At 40.0% G+C, this 22230-nt stretch overlaps 1 protein-coding gene across 1 annotated transcript in view; it reads left to right on the top strand.

The window, feature by feature from the left end:
- Positions 1–12761: 12761 nt before the first annotated feature.
- The window catches only part of LOC131723118 (GTPase IMAP family member 9-like), a 30738-nt gene continuing 21269 nt past the window's right edge, over positions 12762–22230 (top strand). The window contains exons 1-3 of the mRNA XM_059016552.1: positions 12762–13931; positions 17797–17817; positions 20867–20896. Coding sequence (XP_058872535.1) covers positions 20875–20896 — 22 coding nt within the window. The 5' untranslated portion in view covers positions 12762–13931; positions 17797–17817; positions 20867–20874. The remainder of the gene's footprint in view (positions 13932–17796; positions 17818–20866; positions 20897–22230) is intronic.

The raw sequence follows: 22230 nt of genomic DNA, 5'->3' as shown, positions 1-22230 counted from the left end.
CAGAAAATCTCATGCATAATATACTTGCATATCTGTGGAGCGCCCTTGCCCTACTGTTGCGCCCATTAAAGATCCTATTAGAACAGAAAAATATGAGACATTTTGGTAACAAGAATTAGCTTCCTTTGTCTCAGTTATTCCTGCCTTTCACTGCTGGAGGTCTGGGTTCCAATCAGGGGGCTAGGTGGCACAGACAGACAGACAGACAGACAGACAGACAGACAGCAGACAGACAGACAGAGAGAGAGAGAGTCATAGTCATACTGTACTGGAGTTGAAATAATGAAGAAGGTAACCGAATCCTGGTATAAAATAGCCATCCAATAGAAAGGCAGGTACAGTACATGCGCATAGACACACACAAGCACAAAAAAGAGATGCACATACAGAGACACGGGTGAGTGACACATTACCAAACACACGCACAGTTTACAGTAAAACAATGAATCCTATCATTTGCATTTATAGTTACAAAGAGTACGGTTGTCAGTTTTAGGTATCTATATATAAAACAAACATTTAGCAACAACATGTTACTACTAATTAGGCTACAATGTTCATAATAAAATAAAATATTAAATAAATCAGGCTTTATTTACATAGCTGAAATTATTGAAGCTTCTGACAGAAAATAAATAAATAAATAAATACATTAATAAACATGCGTTGTTGAAGTGCAGGTGATGGCATTCCTGTAGCTATGGTAACGGAGATGCTGGAGTGCACCATTGCACGTATTAACTGTACTCGTAAAAGAAAGCATATCTGTAATGCAGGCAGTGCAAGCGCGAATCTCATATTTAATAATTAACCGAACTGTAAATGTGTTCTCATCTGGGTTAATAATTGTGTTTAAATGATTGTAATGGTCTTTTTGATAAATGTTCTTACTCCAGTGTATTGCTTTACTGTAATTGGTCAACCTTTCAGCACAGTTCCAGTGTCAGTATTTATGACGCAACCTTGGCTGTTCCCTACAGTATATATAACACTACAGTAGCTCTGCAGAATAACAGCCAGACCTTCCAAGAGGAAGACTCGCATCAGAACTCCACTTTTAGAACAAAGAAGGACGCGTAAAGCGCAGACTAGTGGTTCAAGTGAGTAACTATTGAATCGTTTATTTCAAATGTATTTGCTTATTTTAAAAGATGCTACTACAATGTCTGTTCAGAAACACAAAACCCAGACATCAGAAAATAGTAGTCTAAATGACAAGTTTACTTCTTTTTACAGAATGGAAATTAAAATCAGTGATCGGGATTGGGGATTCGGAACCAATGATTTTTTTTTTTTCTTTACTGTACTGGTGGATCACGATGTAGAAGTTGTTTGCTTATTAATTTGCTTATTCATGTTGTTCGTTATCATAACCATGAATTTCATATGTACAATAACACATTTTACAAACGTACGTTTATTGTATTGTAATATACATTTGTATTTCTGTATAAACGTAGTATTATTATTAGAAAACGATTCGGTACAGTCAGCCAATCAGTTTCCAGTTCTAGCGAGCTCTAATACACAGTAGATGCCGCTGGATCGTCTCAGCACCAACTGTGAATCTAATTCAAAATCAACCCGCGCAAGTGCTGGCCTTTTGTTTTTGACTTGCTGTATTTTGGAGGCATTTTCGAGTGGTATTTAATGACAGATTGTATTCGTAGTTCAGACTCCATCGTACACGGACTGTTCAGTAATTGCTCCGTTTATTCCTCAGTCAATGTATACCCCGGTGAAGTTAGGTTGATATCGAATATTGTCTATTCGGGTGGGTATGCGATATTCACGCATTCACTATATTTTACTTAATTAACAATTACAACTCCTCATACAAACTCGCAAAATACTGCTATTCCACCCTATTCAAGATGTCATGCTAAGGAATAATTTAAGCCATGTCTTGTTGATTTGCATATGTTACACTGCATTTTATCCCTTTACAAGAGATTGCTGATGGACTTGATACGTTATACATTGCACCGGTTGGTGCTGTATCTGTTTAGGAATGCAGAATGTATCGGACCTTTTTTGGAAAAAAAATATTTTCAATTTAAGATTGTATGTTTTACTGGGAAAATAATTATATAGCAATGTGTTACAAGTTTTAACAGTTCTTTCAAAAAACCCAAATAAATTCCTAATTAAAATGATTTTGTCTGTTTCTTTTTTACTTCAACTTCAACTATTATTATTATTATTATTATTATTATTATTATTATTATTATTATTATTATTATTTTGTGAGGTTCATTAATGTGAGTAAGGTCTTCATGGGGTGCCTGGAGTCTTCTCTTCAGTATACAGGTTGCAGAACTGATTAAAGATGTCCTGGTGATAATTGCATCTTTGTGCATTATTTGTTATCTCAAAACTGTATTAATGACATATGCTGCGAATATGTTCTTAAGTAATGTAAAATAAACCTTTACTTCAGAAAAGGGGCTGCATAAGTCTTTATTAATGACCTATATGCTTCTAATAAGCTCTTAATTAATGACAATGAAACCTTCACTTCAGCATAGGGGCTGCAAAACTCTTTACTAGTGACCAACATCCTCCTAATAAAGCCCTTCATTGGAAACAAAGTCCAGCTCTGGGATAGAGTGATATCTATGCATGGTCCACTTTGTTTTGCTGTTTTATTACCAAGATAGTAATCATATACAAGCAGCTTGTAGGACCTAATATGGCCAATAACAGTCTTCACTTCAGTATAAGACATGCAGATCCTTTTTTAAAGTCCAGTAACCTGTTAGTAAGGCATGTTTGAGAATAAGCATAATAAGTACCTAACAAGCCCTTAATTGCAGGCTATACATGATGTATTATGTGCTAATTAGTCACAAATAAATACATAATAAATGCCTAATATGTAGTGCTTAAAATAAAGTGTTGCCACAATGTCTGCACAAAAGGAAACGGACCGTGTAAAAGCAATCGTGACAGTTAAGTGTTTGTTTGTTTTGTGAAACCTAACTGTCTGTGTTTGTCACTGATAGACGTATAACCCGATCTGGGAGCTGTCGCTACAGGCCAGCATCGAGCCTGGACTACACTGCACACTGGACACTGTAAAATACCTTGCACCTCACGGGCACTCAGCGCACACACTATCAGGAGAAGCGGCCGTGTCTGTGCTGTGTGTTTTGTGTGTTATTATTTCAGGACTGAACCCTGTGGCTTGACTGCTGACAATACCATTGTTGGGTAGAGTCAGCATTTAATATTTCACAGTCTCAAACCAAACCAAAGCAAAGCAAGAGGCCAGCAGTGTGGAGTAGTGGTCCGGGCTCTGGACTCTTGACTGAAGGGTTGTGGGTTCAATTCCAGGTGGGGGACACTGCTGATGTTGTATTATTATTTTGTGAGGTTCATTAATGTGAGTAAGATCTTCATGGCGTGCCTGGAGTCTTCTCTTCAGTATACAGGTTGCAGAACTGATTAAAGATGCCCTGGTGATAATTGCATCTTTGTGCATTATTTGTTATCTCAAAACTGTATTAATGACATATGCTGATAATATGTTCTTAAGTAATGTAAAATAAACCTTTACTTCAGAATAGGGGCTGCATAAGTCTTTATTAATGACCTATATATATATATATATATATATATATATATATATATATATATATATATATATATATATATACAGTACTGTGCAAAAGTTTTAGGCAGGTGTGAAAAAAATGCTGTAAAGTAAGAATGCTTTCAAAAATAGACATGTTAATAGTTTATATTTATCAATTAACAAAATGCAAAGTGAGTGAACAGAAGAAAAATCTACATCAAATCAATATTTGGTGTGACCACCCTTTGCCTTCAAAACAGCATCAATTCTTCTAGGTACACTTGCACACAGTTTTTGAAGGAACTCGGCAGGTAGGTTGGCCCAAATATCTTGGAGAACTAACCACAGTTCTTCTGTGGATTTAGGCCGCCTCAGTTGCTTCTCTCTCTTCATGTAATCCCAGACAGACTCGATGATGTTGAGATCAGGGCTCTGTGGGGGCCATACCATCACTTCCAGGACTCCTTGGTCTTCTTTACGCTGAAGATAGTTCTTAATGACTTTCGCTGTATGTTTGGGGTCGTTGTCATGCTGCAGAATAAATTTGGGGCCAATCAGATGCCTCCCTGATGGTATTGCATGATGGATAAGTATCTGCCTGTACTTCTCAGCATTGAGGAGACCATTAATTCTGACCAAATGCCCAACTCCATTTGCAGAAATGCAGCCCCAAACTTGCAAGGAACCTCCACCGTGCTTCACTGTTGCCTGCAGACACTCATTCGTGTACCGCTCTCCAGCCCTTCGGCGAACAAACTGCCTTCTGCTACAGCCAAATATTTCAAATTCTGACTCATCAGTCCAGAGCACCTGCTGCCATTTTTCTGCACCCCAGTTCTTGTGTTTTCGTGCATAGTTGAGTCGCTTGGCCTTGTTTCCACGTCGGAGGTATGGCTTTTTGGCCGCAAGTCTTTCATGAAGGCCACTTCTGACCAGACTTCTCCGGACAGTAGATGGGTGTACCAGGGTCCCACTGTTTTCTGCCAATTCTGAGCTGATGGCACTGCTGGACATCTTCCGATTGCGAAGGGAAGTAAGCATGATGTGTCTTTCATCTGCTGCAGTAAGTTTCCTTGGCCGACCACTGCGTCTACGGTCCTCAACGTTGCCCGTTTCTTTGTGCTTCTTCAAAAGAGCTTGGACAGCACATCTGGAAACCCCTGTCTGCCTTGAAATTTTCTGCCTGGGAGAGACCTTGCTGATGCAGTATAAATACCTTGTGTCTTGTTGCTGTGCTCAGTCTTGCCATGGTGTATGACTTTTGACAGTAAACTGTCTTCAGCAACCTCACCTTGTTAGCTGAGTTTGGCTGTTCCTCACCCAGTTTTATTCCTCCTACACAACTGTTTCTGTTTCAGTTAATGATTGTGTTTCAACCTACATATTGAATTGATGATCATTAGCACCTGTTTGGCATAATTGTTTAATCATACACCTGACTATATGCCTACAAAATCCCTGACTTTGTGCAAGTGTACCTAGAAGAATTGATGCTGTTTTGAAGGCAAAGGGTGGTCACACCAAATATGGATTTGATTTAGATTTTTCTTCTGTTCACTCACTTTGCATTTAGTTAATTGATAAATTTAATCTATTAACATGTCTATTTTTGAAAGCATTCTTACTTTACAGCATTTTTTCACACCTGCCTAAAACTTTTGCACAGTACTGTATATATATATATATAATTGCACAGTACCAGTCAAAGATTTGAGTACACTTGCTGGAAACTAGGTTTTTTTCATAATTGACAATGTTTTACGTTGTATATGTTTCTGTAAATATTTGAAAATGAAAACACATGTTACAATATACAAAACATAAGGAGTATCAAAGCAATGTTCAAGAAAATTGAAAATTGTCTCTAAATCTTGGATTCCTCAAAATAGCCACCCTTTGCCTTAATAACAGCCTCACAAACACGAGGCATTCGGTTAACAAGTTTCAGCAGGAAATCACCCGACATGTCTTCCCAGCTCTTCTGCAGCAATTCCCAGAGATGTAGGGCACTTGTGGGTAGCTTTGCTTTGACTCTTCTGTCCAGTTTGTCCCATACAAGTTCTATGGGATTGAGGTCTGGAGACTGGGCAGGCCAGGTCATTAGATTGAGTTGTCCTTCACTTTCCTTCTTCGCCAGATAGTTCTTGCACAACTTTGAGGTGTGTTTCGGGTCATTGTCTTGCTGAAGAATGAAGGACTGCCCAACTAGCCATAATCCTGATGGAATGGCATGCCTCTGAAGTATGCTATGATAGCCATGCTGGTTGAGCTTGCCATGGACTTGGTAAAGATCACCAGCAAAGCAACCCCAGACCACGACACTGCCTCCTCCATGCCTGACAGTGGGAACCACACATGCAGAACTCATGCGCTCACCCTCTCTGCATCTTACAAATACTCTGCAGTTGGACCCAAATATATCAAGTTTTGACTCATCGGTCCATAAGACCGACTTCCACTCCTCAAACGTCCAGTTTCTGTGTTTTTTGGCCCAGGCAAGTCTCTTCCTCATATTCTGCACTCTTAACAATGGTTTCTTTGCAGCAATTCTTCCAGTTAGGCCAGCTTCACGCAATCTCCTCTGAACAGTTGATGTTGAAACATCTTTACTTCTAGTAGCATTTAGCTGAGCTTGTATTTCAGGGGCAGTTAATCGCCGGTTTCACGGACTTGTGACTCGAAAGAACTTGTTCTCTGATTCTGAGGTCACCCTTGGCCTGCCTGACCTTGTTCGGTCCTCATGAGTGCCAGTTTCTTCAAATCGTTTGATGGTCTTGGCCACAGCAGTTACAGACACTTGCAAAGTTCTTGCGATTTGTCTTAAAGATTGACCTTCATTTCTTAAAGTAATTACAGACTGTCTTTTTTCTTTGCTTAACTGAGCGTATTTTGCCATTTTCTGGTCCCTTACATTCAGGAATGACAAACTTGTGCCTATGCTACCTATATTTATAGTAATCATGGACCCTCACCTGTTAACAATAATTGGTGACAAAAGGTTAATTGGGTAACATGCTAGTTAACTCGGAGAACATCTAAAGCCCGCTGCACACAGCCCGACTCAAGCCATCCCAACTCATCTCATCTGAGTTTGCACAGATTCTGCGATCAGTTGTGCTCAGTTTTGGTTTGATGTCACAATTGAGTTTTTCCAGACTGGGTGTCGCACACTGCTAAGACTGAATTAGACGGACCACAACTAGATCCTGATGATTACTATGTATGCAGATTTAATTAATACTGCCCTGTACACTCGGAGCAATTCAAGACTAATGTATGTTTACCTGTGGAACTAAAGCTGTCAATATTCCACCATCTTGTATGACAAGTTACATGACAAGCTACGTCACTTAAACCTGCTTCACCATTGGTTGACACCCTTATGACTAATCGGTTTCAGTCAGTCTTGGTCGGCAACTGCTGCACACAGACAGACTGATCACATCTGAACGAAACTGCATCTGAAAAAGATTCAACATGTTCAATCTTCAAATCTGAAGACATCCCGACTGCAATCTGCATAATCTTGATTTTAAGGCACGCACACTGCTACGATTCATCCAGACTCTGTACGGCCAGTTGAGATGAGATGAGTCGGGACGGCTTGAGTCGGACTGTGTGCGGCGGGCTTAACAAAGACACTTTTATACTTAGGCCAGTGTGGTCCAGTGGTTAAAGAACAGGGCTTATAACCAGGAGGTCCCTGGTTCAAATCCCACCTCCACCACTGACTCATTGTGTGACCCTGAGCAAGTCACTTAACCTCCTTGTGCTCCGTCTTTCGGGTGAGACGTAATTGTAAGTGACTCTGTAGCTGATGCATAGTTCACACACCCTAGTCTCTGTAAGTCGCCTTGGATAAAGGCGTCTGCTAAATAAACTAATAATAATAATAAATAATAACACTGTGTTATACACATTTCAGACTTTTAACTGACTTGGGCTTCAGACTGAAATCTCCTTGCTTTGGGTGACCATTTCATTGAAATTGACAAGATTTACATTTTCATTTAAAAATTAAATTTTTGAATGCAATTCACTTATGATTATCAGCTTATATAAGTACACGTATCATATAATGAAATATTAAGTGTTTATAGACAAGTTTATACAGTTAAAAGCATAGATAATCATGAAAAACCTGGTTTCAAGCAGGTGTACTCAAACTTTTGACTGGTACTGTATGTATGTGTGTATATATATATATATATATATATATATATATTTGTAAAAGTTGAATAGCTTCCCGCAATATCTCAGTCTTCTAAACACCCACAGGTAGATTGGAATCTCTACATGACACGCAATTGGATACAAATGTCACCTGACCCTCCCCCGACTTTCAATGCACATTCCACAGTACTAGCACTGCCTTAGGGAATGAAACCTGAAACTCTAGACTGAGAAACCGATCATAGAATAGAATGGGAATATGGACGTACGCAGGTACAGCATGGTACTGTAAGTGGGTTTTCAATTGACGTACGTGCGTACAACATGGTGTTGAAGTGGTTAAATCATCCATTTCTGAAGAATGCAAGTTTTTGATCAATTTAGCAGCTTCATGTGTTCAATGAAATCAGGAGTGGTCAGCTCTGGTCCAGGAGAGCTGCAGGGTGTTCAGGTTTTTGTTCCATGTTATCTCTAAATTACTTAAATGAACAAATGAGCTGCTTAACTAGTCAAAATGAAATTGTTCCAAGTCTTTAGAAATTGATTATTTAAGGGTTACCTATAAAACAAGGGATGGCCACCCCGGTTTAGCTGAAGCAGCGCCCCCCACTGGTCAGGGGCCTTTATGATTCCAGGCAGAGACTTTCTTCCTCGCCTCCAGGATTCAGTAACTTCGTAACTCTGAGTTAAGAGGCGACTCGCTTGAGAGTGTGAAAGGAGCTTTATTTACCTGTTTTATGGATTGCACTAATATTTTGACAATAACCTCTTTATGCACATGAACTAATGATCCATGAAGCTGGCAATTTGTGAACAGGGTTCGGGTCAATTCCTTTTTTTCAATCTCAATTCCTTTTTAAAATCAATTCCCATTCCCTTTTAATCAATTCCAACACATCATTGATCACAATTGTAATTAGCAGTATTCTGTTAAAATGAGCTTCTCACAGTGGAAACAAATTACACTGAATTCACTCCTGTTTGTTAGTCAATAAAATTGACTTCAGATGAAAGCAGTTGAACAATCAGAACAATTATTATAAAGTCTCTACAATATCAATTCCAATTCCTTTTGAAGGAATTGCTTTTAAAAAGGAATTGCCTCAACCCTGGTTGTGTATTGCCTGTATAGTAAACTCAACCCTGGTTGTGTATTGCCTGTATAATAAACTCAGTGTCTCTAGTAAACCTTCAATAAGGTTTCCTGTAGACCCCATCTCCGATCACTTCTGAATAACCTTTTAATCAATTCCAATTCCTTTTAAGACGTAGATCTGTTTGATAAGATGTATGTATGTTTACTCAATGAACCCTGGTTGTGAATGTGTGCCACAATGTTGAACGAAACAAACAAACATCAACCAATGTTAGAATGAGTTTGCAAACTTTTTAATTTATTTATTTGTTTGTTAATAAAGAAATTAGTGAGAAAGGAACCCTTTTTTTCTTTTATCTTAGCAAAGAAAAGGTTTAAAGAGGAAATGAAGAAACAGCCAGAGCCTCGACGAAGACGAAGACACAGTAATGAGGATGAGCGTCCTGACCGTGAGTGAAGAGTAGAATGCTGGCTCCCGAGTGGCGCATCCAGTAAAAGCGCTCCGTGTGGAGTGCAGGATGTGCTCTATAGCCTGGACGTCGCCGGTTTGAGTCCAGGCTATTCCACTGCCGGCTGTGGATGGGAGCTCCCAGGGGGCGGCGCTCAATTGGCCGGGTGTCGCCGTGGGGGTGGGCTTTAGGTCAGCCAGGGTGTCCTCGGCTCACCGCACACCAGCGACCCCTGTGGTCTGGACTGTAGCTCTGAGGTGGCTGCATGTTGAGTCCGCAGCACGTAAAGAAGCGGTCAGCTGATGGCAGACGCTTTGGAGGTCAGCGTGTGTTCGTCTTCGCCCTCCCGAGTCGGCGCAGGGGTCGTAGCGGTGAGCTGAGCCTGAAAATAATTGGACATACCAATTGGGAGAAAATAATAAAAATAATTGGCAACGACTAAATTTATAAAAATTAAAACAAATTTTTTTAAAAAATTAGTAGTATGCAGAGGATACATCGTGGAGGATCACAGAGTACAGAACAGGGTTGCTATTCCATGAATGAGGATACAGACAACATGTTTATGGATATCCTCATCAGTGAAATAGCCACAGCACTGTGTGAAAGTTCATGCAGTATTCTGTTTATATAACTGGCATATACAGCATCCTGTGTGGAAAAGAAAGCATGTTTCAACCTGTACTGTATTTAACAGCTGAATCCAGAACATGTCCTCAGATTGCCAAGTAAAGTTATTTGATGCTGAACTCTATACATTGTTGTGAAGAGTTCAAACATCCAGTAACCTTTTCTTATTAATATTCATTTTCATTATAGGTGTAACTCTAATGTCACGATTTGATACGCATCACGATATGCAGGTCAGGATACGATATGAATCACAATGCATGCAATGGTCCTGATGGGCTACTTGTATGAAGCACAATAGGATCAAATGATCATTTAACAAGTGACTGTTTTATTAGAAGACAAATGAAATGAGACAGGGAGAGTATGTATCCATACCAACTATAAAACAAACTCTTCATTCAAGAACCACTCTGTGAACTACAGTGAGCTGAGCTGTGCTTTGGTCTTGAATCACGATGCACACGATACAGACCTCTATGATGATACGATATCTCATGTAAAGAAAGTGTCCTGATTCATCGATACATGATGAATTGTTACACACCTCGTTTAGATATACATTCTACTCTTAACTAGTTGAATGTATATAAACATGAATCATTAGTTGTGAGTGATTTAAACATTTCCTTTTTTGTGTAGTGTCTGGATGTGAAGTGAGTGCAGAAGAGGAAACAGGAGAGACAGAGGAACAAGAACCAGGTGAGTACATTGTTATATTTTCTTTATATTTTTCTCTTGTTTATGCCAGGGATGCACATTGGTCAAAATCACAATTTACACCCACAATAGGTATGCGGTTGTTGTTTTAAAATAAGTCATGTTTTAATGTCCACGTAGGCTCAAGCAAGGCTGTATTGTTTATGGGATGGGACTTGCAGCATCACATCCACATAGCTGAAGCTTGTCCTTTCATATTCAATTCCACAGACTTGCAGCTCATAATCTGTTTGAGATACAGAACACCATTTTCATATTTAACTATTTTGGAAACTCCTTAGGCCAGATCTTAACAGTACCCGCTCTGTGACCTCATGTGGCTGCCATATGTGACCCAGGACAGCGAAATCAGTCACTTGGTCAAAAATTTCAAAAACTGTTTTATTGTGGCAATGGATTGGGCATATAATAAGCTTTAAAATAATACCAAACTTATTGATATATCTCAAATGTGGCCCGAGATATGACATTTTGAAATCAGCAAAGTCAGAAGACGCCATTTTGAGAAAATTAAGTTGAAACATGGGACACCTACTTTCCAGCTATTTCCTTTTCCATTATGTTAGAATTCTGACACATACACCAAATGTTCACCAATAACTCCTCATACCTTTCTGCAAAATATGACAAAGAAATTATATGATACAAATATTTATTTTTCATTTATTTAAACATAGAAAAATTCATTTTTTTTTACAATTCATAGCGTTTTGTTTTTTTTTAAACAAAAATGTAAATGCTTTTAAATTAAAAGTGCTGAACTATTTACATTTACATTTACTATTTACATTTCACTTGGTATTTGCATATTCTGAAATACATATCTTGGACTACCTTACCTCAGTTAACATTAGCTAGTCCAGGATTAGAGCTAATCGGTATGTGAAACCAGCCATTTAAGAGTTAAAAATCATTAAAAAGCTCTGATTAGGCAAATTAATTATTGCAGCATGTGTCAGCAGCCTGACATCTGTTGCTTGCCTGCCTCCTGACTTCTTGTACCGAGGTACCAAACCAAATTGTTTGTAATGCTTCAGCAGTGCTGTCAGATTATCCTGGCTGATGCTGAAAAAAGATTAATACAAATCATTTTCATAGTAATTTCTACTGAAGAAAGCGTTCAGTAATTTAAATTCAGAATTTTTTTCAGAAAGTTTCAATGGCAAAGTGCTTACCAGTGTAGAAACTTAAACGCTTCTCTGCAAACACGACGGCCCTGTATGTAGTAGGTTGTTCTTTGGTGTTTTCTAGGCATCTGTTCTTTTCTTTTTGAGTTTGTAGTTAGCTTGTCATTGCTGATAGTGGCGCTGATTTTTCCTAAGAGAATCAGATCCTTCTCGTAGTCTGGCAAAGAACCCATTGATGTCCTCAGGTCAAGTATATATTCGTCAAAAAATACCTTAACACAGGGTTTCCCGTCATTCAGTTTGCAGCTGTATTTAGACGACTTAATTTACACAGCTGGAATTGTGTATTTTTTGCAACTCGGTTCTAGTATTGTTATCAATAACAATGTCAGCGACATGATTCTCCATCACCACAGCTACTTCATCAATGACAGCCGCGTCGTCATCACTATCAGCACTGAAACGATCATCTTCGTTTATGCTGTCAACATTATCAGGGTCATCTACATCACCACTCTCACTGTCAGACTCAGACAAGCACGCACCATCACAAAAATATTCCGAAACCAGCTGTATCCACTGTCTGTCAGTCGCAGCAGATTCCATGTTGTTGGATCGTAAAATGTTAAGAGAATTTGCAACATCCTGTTCTTTTGATTAAGACATAATTCGCCTGTGATTTTTTATATTTTTTTAATTTTTTTTTTAATTTTTTTTTTTTGCCGGGGTTTAATATCACAAGTTCTCTGCGTTAACAACCACAGCAATGCCGCTGCCCCAGAAGTCAAAGCGCGTGGAGGCATTCAGCCAATCGGTGGATACTACAAGAAGCCAAATGACGTCACGCATAGCAACAAGCAGAACTGTTTACACTGCAACCACTTCTTAAAACCGTTTTCATTGGCTAAATAAGATGTCCGTCTATTAGTGACTGTGATAGAGAGAGAAAGGATCGATGCTGTAAATCTCCCTCCCGATTAGAAAGGGCGCTGTGCAAGGGGGAAGGTAAGCTGCCTCCTAGATGTGCCTCGGTGGTAGGTGGAAACCGGAATGTGACCATATTAGGAGGGGCGCGTAGCTGCAAGTACTCCGGACGATTCCAGTGCAGTCAGCTGCGGGGCAGCCCTCTATTGGAGAAACCAGGCGACGCGTTGATTGCAGGGAGGAGTTTTCTGGGTACAAAGGGGAAGCAGCTACGTCAGTATCTCCCCTTGCGCTGAGACAATAATTGACCGGCCGGAGCTGGTGTTTGTGTGTTTTCGTAGAGGAGCAGGAGGACGGGAGGCTGTCGCTACCAAGCCAGCACTAACCCCAGAGCACTCCCCTCATCGCACAGCACAACACAGCACAGCGCACGCACCACAGCCCCCTTTGGAGAGAGCACAGTTTCGTGCACGGAGGATTGTGGTTAAGGAGTGTCTTTTTATTTGTTATTTTTGTTTTGTTTTGCCCGGATTACCATCGCAGGTATCAGGGGGTATTATTTTCCTGTCTGGTTTATTTTTGTGGATATTTCTGTTCTTGTGTGGATTATTAAATTACTTATTTTGGGAGAATACGTTTGGACATTTGCAGTCTTTTGCACCACATCATTCATCCTGTCACAATGACCTACACAGCGGGAAAGAGGGAAACTACTGCTTTCAAAAGATACCCGGATGATGTGTATGCGTGGAAGGACTCTGTTGCTGTGATTCCGTGAATTGTACGGATTTTAGTCTTTGTTTCAGCTACTTTTGACAATCTATAGGTCGCTGTTGTTACCGAACTGTCTATTTACAGTATAGTAGAGACATTATTTCACAAAATAAACTTGATAAAACGATAGTTTGGACTGTTAAGTACACAAAAACGTGTAAAACCCAAAATCGATAATTCATGACTTCACTCAGTAATCTGGCCGCTGTGTAAAATCTACATATGCGACTTCCGACTGATTTTGCTGTCCCGGGTCACATATATGGTCCATATGACTTTGTGGTTTCCAGATGACACTTAACAAATGATCTTCATATTCAGAACACAGCTGTATTCTGTGATCCTCTCATTCAAGTTTGATCACGGGTATCGCACAAGAAACATGAGCCCTTTGTGTCTGTTATGTAACAAAGTTGCCATCGTCTCAGGGTGAAAGACTCAAACCTGAGAGACCATCTGAGGTACTGACTTCATATCTGCATTTGCATAACACTGCCTGCTCAATGTTTCAGTGCCCTTGACAGTCTAGCTCAGGGGTGGCCAACCCTGGTCCTGGAGAGCCACAGTCCAGCAGGTTTTATAGGTAACCCTTAAATCAGCCATTTCTGAAGAATGCAAGTTTTTGATCAGTTTAGCAGCTTCATGTGTTCAATGAAATCAGGAGTGGTCAGCTCTGGACCAGGAGAGCTGTACGGTGTTCAGGTTTTAATTGAGATTATCTCTAAATTACTTAAATGACCTGCTTAACTAGTCAAAATGAAATTGTTCCAAGTCTTCAGAAATGTATGATTTTAGGGGTTAGCTGTAAAACTTGTGGCTCTTCAGGGATAAGTGCTGGCCACCCCCCAGTATAGCTGAAACAGCGCCCCCCACTGGTCAAGACCACCTGATTCCAGGCAGAGACTTCCTTCCTCATCTCCTGGATTCAGTAACTTAGTAACCCTGAGTTAAGAGGTGACAAGCTTGAGAGTGTGAAAGGAGCTTTATCTTCAGTCCTGGGTTACAGTGGTGAGGGGACATTCAAACTGGGCAATTCAGATCAGGGAAAAGAAACAGGAGTAAAGTTGATAAAGTATCAAAGTAAATAAATACAGTTTCAACAGGACACTCAGTACTGCATCTCCAGCCCCGCCCCACCCCTTGTTCACTGTATTTTTCACATACCTCTTCATAGTCGTGCGTACCGATAAATCATCTCCTGATCGCTCGTTTTATCACCAGACTCCTCGATCACGCGATCCGAGTCGTTATTTTATTACTGTAACATCTCAAAAAGCTCTGCAAATGTCTGTGATATTCTTTGAGCGCTGGATGCAGAAGCAGCTATCTTGTTTGTTTATGTCCGTGTTATCTCTGTGATGCCGGGGCGATGTGTATTCTTCAGATCCGCGCGTCCCTCTCTTTCATGGCTTCTCTGCTCAGCTTATTTGAATAACTTTAATTACAGATGTCCTGTTGAACACACACACACACAACACATAAATAAATAGTAGGTACGTGTTTTTCTTTTCGTGTTACTGTTTTACTTTGTGACGTGAATGGAGTCGTCGGGTGCCTTAATCACACAGGCTATTGACTTTACTGAAATAATGTACAGTACTAAGACTAGGGCCCTATAAAATCTGTGTGATGTATTTCTGATTTCCATTTTTACTGCAGCAGTGTGGAGTAGTGGTCAGGGCTCTGGACTCTTGACCAGAGGGTTGTGGGGTCACTCCCTGGGGGACACTGCTGCTGTACCCTTAAGTAAGGTACTTTACCTAGATTGCTCCAGTAAAAACCCAACTGTATAAATGGGTAATTGTTTGTAAAAATAATGTAATTGTATGTAAAAATACTGTGATATCTTGTAACAATTGTAAGTTGCCCTGGATAAGGGGGTCTGCTAAGAAATAAATAAATTTTTTTTAAAAATAGGTTTATTTAAATGAACTTATGCACACTGCAGGCAAGGCGAACAACACAAAACCGTAAACCTACAAGCTTCTGCTTTTTCCATTTGGTTTGAGTTCATGTTCATTGGATTAAGAGTATTGTTTTATTTAATTGTATTGAAAAATAGTATTGTTAACTTTAAAAACGGGTTGTATTTGTTTTTAGTGCAGTGTGGGGGCGCTCTGAAACAAACAGATAGGCAGGGAGCCGAGTGGTAAAAAAAAAAAAGAAACAACAGTTTCATAACTTCTCATTTTGAAATTGATCAATTCTATATCACTGCTATGCCCATGGATTCACTACCATAAATCCTCTCTGTGTGAACATTGGGATCTTATTGTTCAAAAGTGACAGTACTATAGTACTCTGTGTGAGGAGTGCTTTTTATGTTTTACAGACGTTAAGAAGAGTCTGCAACATTGTCTAATTGTTTACGTCCTTAAAAAGGATTCCATTTATTTTCCATAATTACATTTATTTAACACACTCGAACAGTGAATTATTTTCACTGATTCAACCCTTCTCGATGTTTATTCCTTACAGAATACCCCACCTCATTTCTAACCCAGCTACAGAAACTGTAAAGTATTGTATTTAAAACCGCTACGGTGACTGTTTGTTTGGCCTGAGTGAAGAGATACCAAAGAGAATATAATATCTTTGGAGATACACAACAATGCAGGAAGTTGGTCCATCCTTAATTTATGCAAGACGGCTTAAGAGTGATCACGTGGGAGAACAGGTCAGGTTTCCTTAAAGGTGAAAACATATAGAAAGGGAAACATGCACAAATAATTTAATAATATATTTTACTCTGTTTAAACGTATAATACAAATTTTAAACGAAAATATTTTTAATCCACATTTACCGTTTCAACGTTGAAACCTTTTAAAGCCCTACCCAACACCCGGGTCAGGTCCGATTTTGTTTACTCGGTAATACACAAACTGTCAATTACCATTATAGAGGCTCTCTTTGGTACTAAAAATCCTTGTTTATAATTCCTGTTGCGTGGATTGGCTTCCCCCAGTAGCACATGACATGGCGTGCAGAGCGCAGCAGCAGACACGTGACCCGCATCGAAGGGGTTTCTTTAGATCATTCTTAAAAGTCAGAGTAATGGATTTGTTTATGAAGGACGTGAAAGAAAAACGAATTCCATGAACAAAAGCTCACAGAAAAATGCAAGTCTGCGGAGTGGGAATCATTTGTTGTTCTTGTGGACAAAGAAGGAAAACCAGTTTTGCAAAACACAAATTTTACATCAATTCCATTTGCTCTTGTGTTCAGTTTGTAATAAAATCACACATTTACGAGATCGTATTTTAGTTCATTTGATTTTCAGATAATGTATTTATCTTTTTAACTTGTACACAAACATATTATATATTTAATTTGGTTTATGATGGAATAAACACTGATAATAAAACTACAAAAGAAAGTTGTGGATATCGAGTCACTGTTCTTTCCCCTATCTATCTCCCTCTGGGACATAAAAATTCCATCTAACTATTACTAATTTTACACGTGTTGCCTGCTCGGGCAGTACCGGACAGACTCCAAGTAAAACCGCTTCTTTATTCCTTCTCTTTCCAAGCCCCTTTCCTTCGGGGTATAACAGAGCTCTGGTGTTCTCTCAGCTTGCTCTGCCCCAGCGTAATAATCTCAGCTGCATGCCGTCAGAATTCAGCAATCCTCCGGGGACACTCCTGTCAATACACTTCCTACACAAGAGAGAAGGACACGGAACAGAGACTCTTTAATTGGCTCTCAATCCTGCACGTCTCCACGCCCGAACCAATCATAGAGCGCCAGCCAGCGCACCTCCACCTGGCCTGTGCATCAACACCATGATTGACAAGTGGAGCCCTACAGGGTTTTCTGACTCCCCCCCCCCCTGCAGCTCATGCATGCGCCCGACAGCCAGCACAGATCTCCCCTGTCACAGCAAGTCATAATAGTTACTTGTGCAGAAGGGAGGCTTGCCCATGACAATGGCTTACAAAAAAACTTAACCCCACCTCTACCTCAGTTATGCAGCCCCGCCTGCCTTCTAAACATGACATACAGTAAAATCATTTCACCCCCGCCCTCTATACAGGACTCACAGGAGCACAGAGGGCACATTAGGCCCCCCTGCAATACTGGCCCTGCTCTGAGCTGGTATAATCACCCTTAACAAACTATTACACATCAACAGGGAAGTCATTTTCTTTTCTTTCTTTGAAAAATGTCGTAATTCTCGGTTTGTTTTCTTTCATACATATTTGAGGTACTGAAACACTGTTCGCGCAGCGCTGTGAAAATGTGCAGCTTTTCAGAGAGATACTGGCTTTCAGCAGTCAAAGTTCTGTTTAAGTTACTGACCGTTTCTTTTTATTCTCTTGCAGGTGAGGGAAGGCGGCGCTACTGTAAGTACATTGTTTTTATTCTTTACATTTTTCTCCTTTGTTTATATCAGGGATGCACATTGGTTAAAATCACAATTTACAGTCACGATAGGTATGCAGTCGTTGTTTTAAAACAAGTCATTTTTTAACCCTTTGCGGTCCTATGTCGGACCAGGTCCGATATTACAGTTTTCCTTTTCCTGTCCGACATCATCAAAAAGACGTAATAAACAGGTCTCTAGTTGTTTTTTCTCCGGAAAAAAACAGAGAAAACCATTCAATGGCCGAGTGAGACACATAGGAGCCGAGAGAAGCTGAAAAAAGGGGTGGATCTGAGCAATACCAATGAAATATTAGTACATACTGACACTACAACAAGGAATCACACAAGAGCTGAATAGATATTTAAGTATTGTTGCGTAGTGTAGAAAGCAGTTGAGTTTCAGCGTGCGGTTCCCTTGTGTTTCTCCGAGTGTCGGGGCCTCTGATCTGGATGGGTTCATGCTGAGAGCTGGAAGCTGATGGTTCCAGGCACGATCGACTTTCTTTAATTAATTTATTTATTTATCTGAGAGAGCGCAGTTGTAATTGACAGTGGGATTTATACAATTTAGACAGAGTTTTTTTTTTATTTCCCGCGGTCGCTCTGATTGGCTGGTTTGTGTCTGGATTTCCGTGCAATCTTGATTCTTCGTCCCCTTGTCTCTTGCCTGATAAGTTCATGATCATAATTTAGAAAGGGGACATTTTTAAACGTACATAACTTTTGCTAAATCATTCTGGTTTTATTTGGAATTCCCTTTATTTTTACTATAAGAAATTACATTTCTTAACACTCCATATATGTCGGGATGTGACTTTGGTTAGACATTTCAAACAGTATAAAACCTGCTGGACTGTGGCTGTCCAGGGAAGAGGGTTGGCCACCCCAGGTATAACTGAAACAGCGCCACCCACTGGTCAGGGGCTTCATGATTCCAGGGAGAGACTCCTTCCTCGCCTCCAGGATTCAGTAACTTAGTAACTCTGAGTTAAAAGATGCGACTCGCTTGAGAGCGTGAAAGGAGCTTTATCTTCAGTCCTGGGTTAGAGTGGTGAGGAGACATTCAAACTGGGCAATTCAGATCAGGGATAAGAAACAGGAGTAAAGTTGATAAAGTTTATCAAAGTAAATAAATACAGTTTTAACAGATGACTTGCAAAATGCAAAACATTTCTGCTTATTGATGCCTAAAAATATCAATACATCACTCAATTAACACTAAACACAATGTTAAAGTGATCTTTTTTATTTTGAAATGAAACAAAATGTTTTGAATGCCACTTGGGCGCATTGTTTCATTAATCCACAAGATGGCACTCTTGTGCCATGGCTCAATTACCAACAACAGTATTTCTGAAGTTCCTTTTACTGGTAGAGTCCCCAGAGTGGTTACTAACAATGGTAGTAACACATACTAGAGGTCTTCACAGGTCTACCCGGACCCGAGGACCTGAGACCCAACCCGTACTGAACGGGTTTTCGGATGCAAATTTGTCACCCAACACCCGGGTCAGGTCGGGTCCGATTTTGTTTACTCGGTAATTCACACACTGTCAATTACCATTAAAGAGGCTCTCTTTGGTACTAAAAATCCTTGTTTATAATTCCTGTTGCGTGGATTGGCTTCCCCCAGTAGCACATGACATGGCGTGCAGAGCGCAGCAGCAGACACGTGACCCGCATCGAAGGGGTTTCTTTAGATCATTCTTAAAAGTCAGAGTAATGGATTTGTTTATGAAGGACGTGAAAGAAAAACCAATTCCATGAACAAAAGCTCACAGAAAACTGCAAGTCTGCGGAGTGGGAATCATTTGTTGTTCTTGTGGACAAAGAAGGAAAACAAGTTTTGCAAAACACAAATTTTACATCAATTCCATTTGCTCTTGTGTTAAGTTTGTAATAAAATCACGCATTTACGAGATCGTACTTAAGTTCATTTGATTTTCAGATAACGTATTTATCTTTTTCACAAACATATTATATATTTAATGTTACAGTCTGTGTAGGTTCATGATGGAATAAACACTGATAATAAAACTACAAAAGAAAGTTTAGGATATCGAGTCACTGTTCCTTCCCCTATCTATCTCGCTGTGGGACATTAAAATTCCATCTAACTATTACTAATTTCACACCTGTTGCCTGCTCGGGCAGTACCGGACAGACTCCAGGTAAAACCGCTTCTTTATTCCTTCTCTTTCCAAGCCCCTTTCCTTCGGGGTATAACAGAGCTCTGGTGTTCTCTCAGCTTGCTCTGCCCCAGCGTAATAATCTCAGCTGCATGCCGTCAGAATTCAGCAATCCTCCGGGGACACTCCTGTCAATACACTTCCTACACGAGAGAGAAGGACACGGAACAGTGACTCTTTAATTGGCTCTCAATCCTGCACGTCTCCACGCCCCGACCAATCACAGAGCGCCAGCGCACCTCCACCTGGCCTGTGCATCAACACCATGATTGACAGCTCATGCATGCGCCCGACAGCCAGCACAGATCTCCCCTGTCACAGCAAGTCATAATAGTTACTTGTGCAGAAAGGAGGCTTGCCCATGACAATGGCTTACAAAAAAACAAAGCCCCACCCTTTAATTAAACAAAAAATAAATTAAAATACCAAACAAATAAATAAATCCAAAACTTGGATGTACAAAAAAACATAAACCCCCTACCTTAGTTCTGCAGCCCCGCCTGCTTTCTAAACAAGATAAACAGTAAAATCATTTCACCCCCCCCCTCTATACAGGACTCACAGAGCGCACATTAGACCCCTGTGCAATACTGACCCTGCACTGAGCTGGTGTAATCACCCTTAACAAATATTACACATCAAAAGAGAAGTCATTTTCTTTTCTTTCTTTGAAAAATGTTATAATTCTCAGTTTGTTTTCCTTCATACATATTTGAGGTACTGAAACACTGTTCGCTCAGCGCTGTGAAAATGTGCAGCTTTTCAGAGAGATACTGGCTTTCAGCAGTCAGTGCTGTTCTATTTAATTTACTGACCATTTCATTTTATTCTCTTACAGATGAGACAATGCAGCCCTACTTCTCTCTACGTAAGTACATTTTTTTTTTGTATTTATTCTTTACATGTTTCTCCTTTGTTTATATCAGGGATTCACATTGGTTAAAATCACAATTTACAGTCACGATAGGTATGCGGTCGTTGTTTTAAAACAAGTCATGTTTTAACCCTTTGCGGTCCTATGTTGGACCAGGTCTGACATTACAATTTTCCCTTTCCTGTCCGACATCATCAAAAAGACGTAAAAAACAGGTCTCTAGTTGTTGTTTCTCCGGCAAAAGCCGAGAAAACCATTCAATGGCCGAGTGAGACCGATAGGAGCCGAGAGAAGCCGAAAAAAAAGGGGTGGATCTGAGCAATACACATAGCCCCGGCACCACAGAGATAACACAGACATAAACAAACAAGATAGCTGCTTCTGCATCCAGCGCTCAAAGAATATCACAGACATTTGCAGAGCTTTTTGAGATGTTATAGTAATAAAATAACGACTTGGATCGCATTATTGAGGAGTTTGGTGATAAAACGCGTGATCAGGAGATGATTTATCGGTATGCACGACTATGAAGAGGTATGTGATAAATACAGAGAACAAGGAGCGGGGTGGAGATGCAGTACTGAGTGTCCTGTTGATATGCGGTGCCTTTTAAACTTGTTGTACTGTGAAAAAAAAAAAAAAACTTTTTAACAGCGTGTCTAAAATAAACAGCGAGCGTGAAAATAAATTGGACCTGACGTGCCTGAGACGTGATGAATAAATGGACCGCAAAGGGTTAATGTCCATTTCTGAAGAATGCTAGTTTTTGATCAGTTTAGCAGCTTCATGTGTTCAATGAAATCAGGAGTGTTAAGCTCTGGTCCAGGAGAGCTGCAGGGTGTTCAGGTTTTCATTCAAATTATCTCTAAATTTCTTAATTGAACAAATGACCTGCTTAACTAGTCAAAATGAAATTGTTCCAAGTCTTCAGAAATGTATGATTTTAGGGGTTAGCTGTAAAACCTGCTGGATTGTGGCTCTCCAGGGACAAGGGCTGGCCACCCCCTGGTATAGCTGAAACAGTGCCCCCTACTGGTTAGTGGCCTCATGATTGTTAAAATGAGCTTCTCACAGTGGCAACAAATTACTTACATTTAAGTCACTCCTGTTTGTTAGTCATTTAAATTGGTTTCAAATGAAAGCAGTTGAACAAAAAGTGTCTCTGGTAAACCTTCTTCAATAAGGTTTACTGCAGCCCCCTACTGCAGACCCCGACTCGAATCACTTCTGAATAACCCTTTGAATCAATTCCAATTCCTTTTATTGCACAGGCTGTATTGAACACACATATATACACCTTGTCAAACTGTGGGGACTAATGGGGTATT

The sequence above is a fragment of the Acipenser ruthenus genome, chromosome 53, assembly GCF_902713425.1.
Source record: "Acipenser ruthenus chromosome 53, fAciRut3.2 maternal haplotype, whole genome shotgun sequence".
Classification (NCBI taxonomy): domain Eukaryota; kingdom Metazoa; phylum Chordata; class Actinopteri; order Acipenseriformes; family Acipenseridae; genus Acipenser; species Acipenser ruthenus.
Note: the sequence above shows the minus strand (reverse complement) of the source record. Positions and strands in the feature narration are given on the sequence as shown.